Genomic DNA, 779 nt, shown 5'->3' with positions numbered 1-779 from the left:
TTCTATATAATGATATTCCTATATAATGATATTTCTATATAATGATATTCCTATATAATGATATTCCTATATAATGATATTTCTATATAATGATATTCCTATATAATGATATTCCTATATAATGATATTTCTATATAATGATATTCCTATATAATGATATTCCTATATAATGATATTTCTATATAATGAAACCCTGCCCTTCCTCTAGTTTCTCTGTGGATCGTCCGGCCCTCAGTGTGGTCATCTACCCACTGCTCCATGAAGACCTTCCATTGGTCATCAGAGACATGCCCCTCCCACTGCTCGATCAACTGACCCTCTTCCAGAGCCGCGTTGCCCAGGCCCCGCCCTCATCACAATGGCGACGCCAGAGTGTGAAGAGGCACGAGCCAATCAAAGCCCCTCAGACCTCATCACCATGGTGATGCCAGAGGGTGAAGAGGCATCTAGCCAATCAGAGCACCTAAGACCTCATCACCATGGTGACGCCAGAGAGTGAAGAGGCATCTGGCCAATCAGAGCTCCTCAGACTAGAGGTCTTCACGGGTCCAAAAAGTTAGACCCGTTCCGAAATGGACCTGGGGCTTTCCCACCCGGACCCAAAATGCATAAATTATTTTGTTTAAGATAGAGACCCGATCCGAACGGACCCGAGGACAACTAGACCCGTTCCATATAGACCTGGTCGGATCCAGACCTGATCCAAGAGCGAGAAGAAGCAGAAAATTATTTTTTTAAGCTCCTTTTATTAAATCAGAGCTGATAAAGTGTGAGAGGAG

General features: G+C 43.4%; 1 protein-coding gene across 1 annotated transcript in view; it reads left to right on the top strand.

Annotated features, from left to right (window-relative positions):
• The window catches only part of LOC311114575 (F-box/LRR-repeat protein 18-like), a gene marked incomplete at its 3' end in the record, with an annotated part of 15,992 nt that extends 15,571 nt beyond the window's left edge, over positions 1-421 (top strand). The window contains exon 7 of the mRNA XM_084189816.1: positions 209-421. Within this exon, the coding sequence (XP_084045942.1) occupies positions 209-421 (213 nt within the window). The remainder of the gene's footprint in view (positions 1-208) is intronic.
• Positions 422-779: the final 358 nt, after the last annotated feature.

This window comes from Coregonus lavaretus (assembly GCF_964263955.1).
Source record: "Coregonus lavaretus genome assembly, contig: HAP1_SCAFFOLD_5977, whole genome shotgun sequence".
NCBI classification, from domain to species: domain Eukaryota; kingdom Metazoa; phylum Chordata; class Actinopteri; order Salmoniformes; family Salmonidae; genus Coregonus; species Coregonus lavaretus.
The sequence above is the reverse complement of the archived record's forward strand: the minus strand, read 5'-3'. Positions and strand labels throughout refer to the sequence as shown.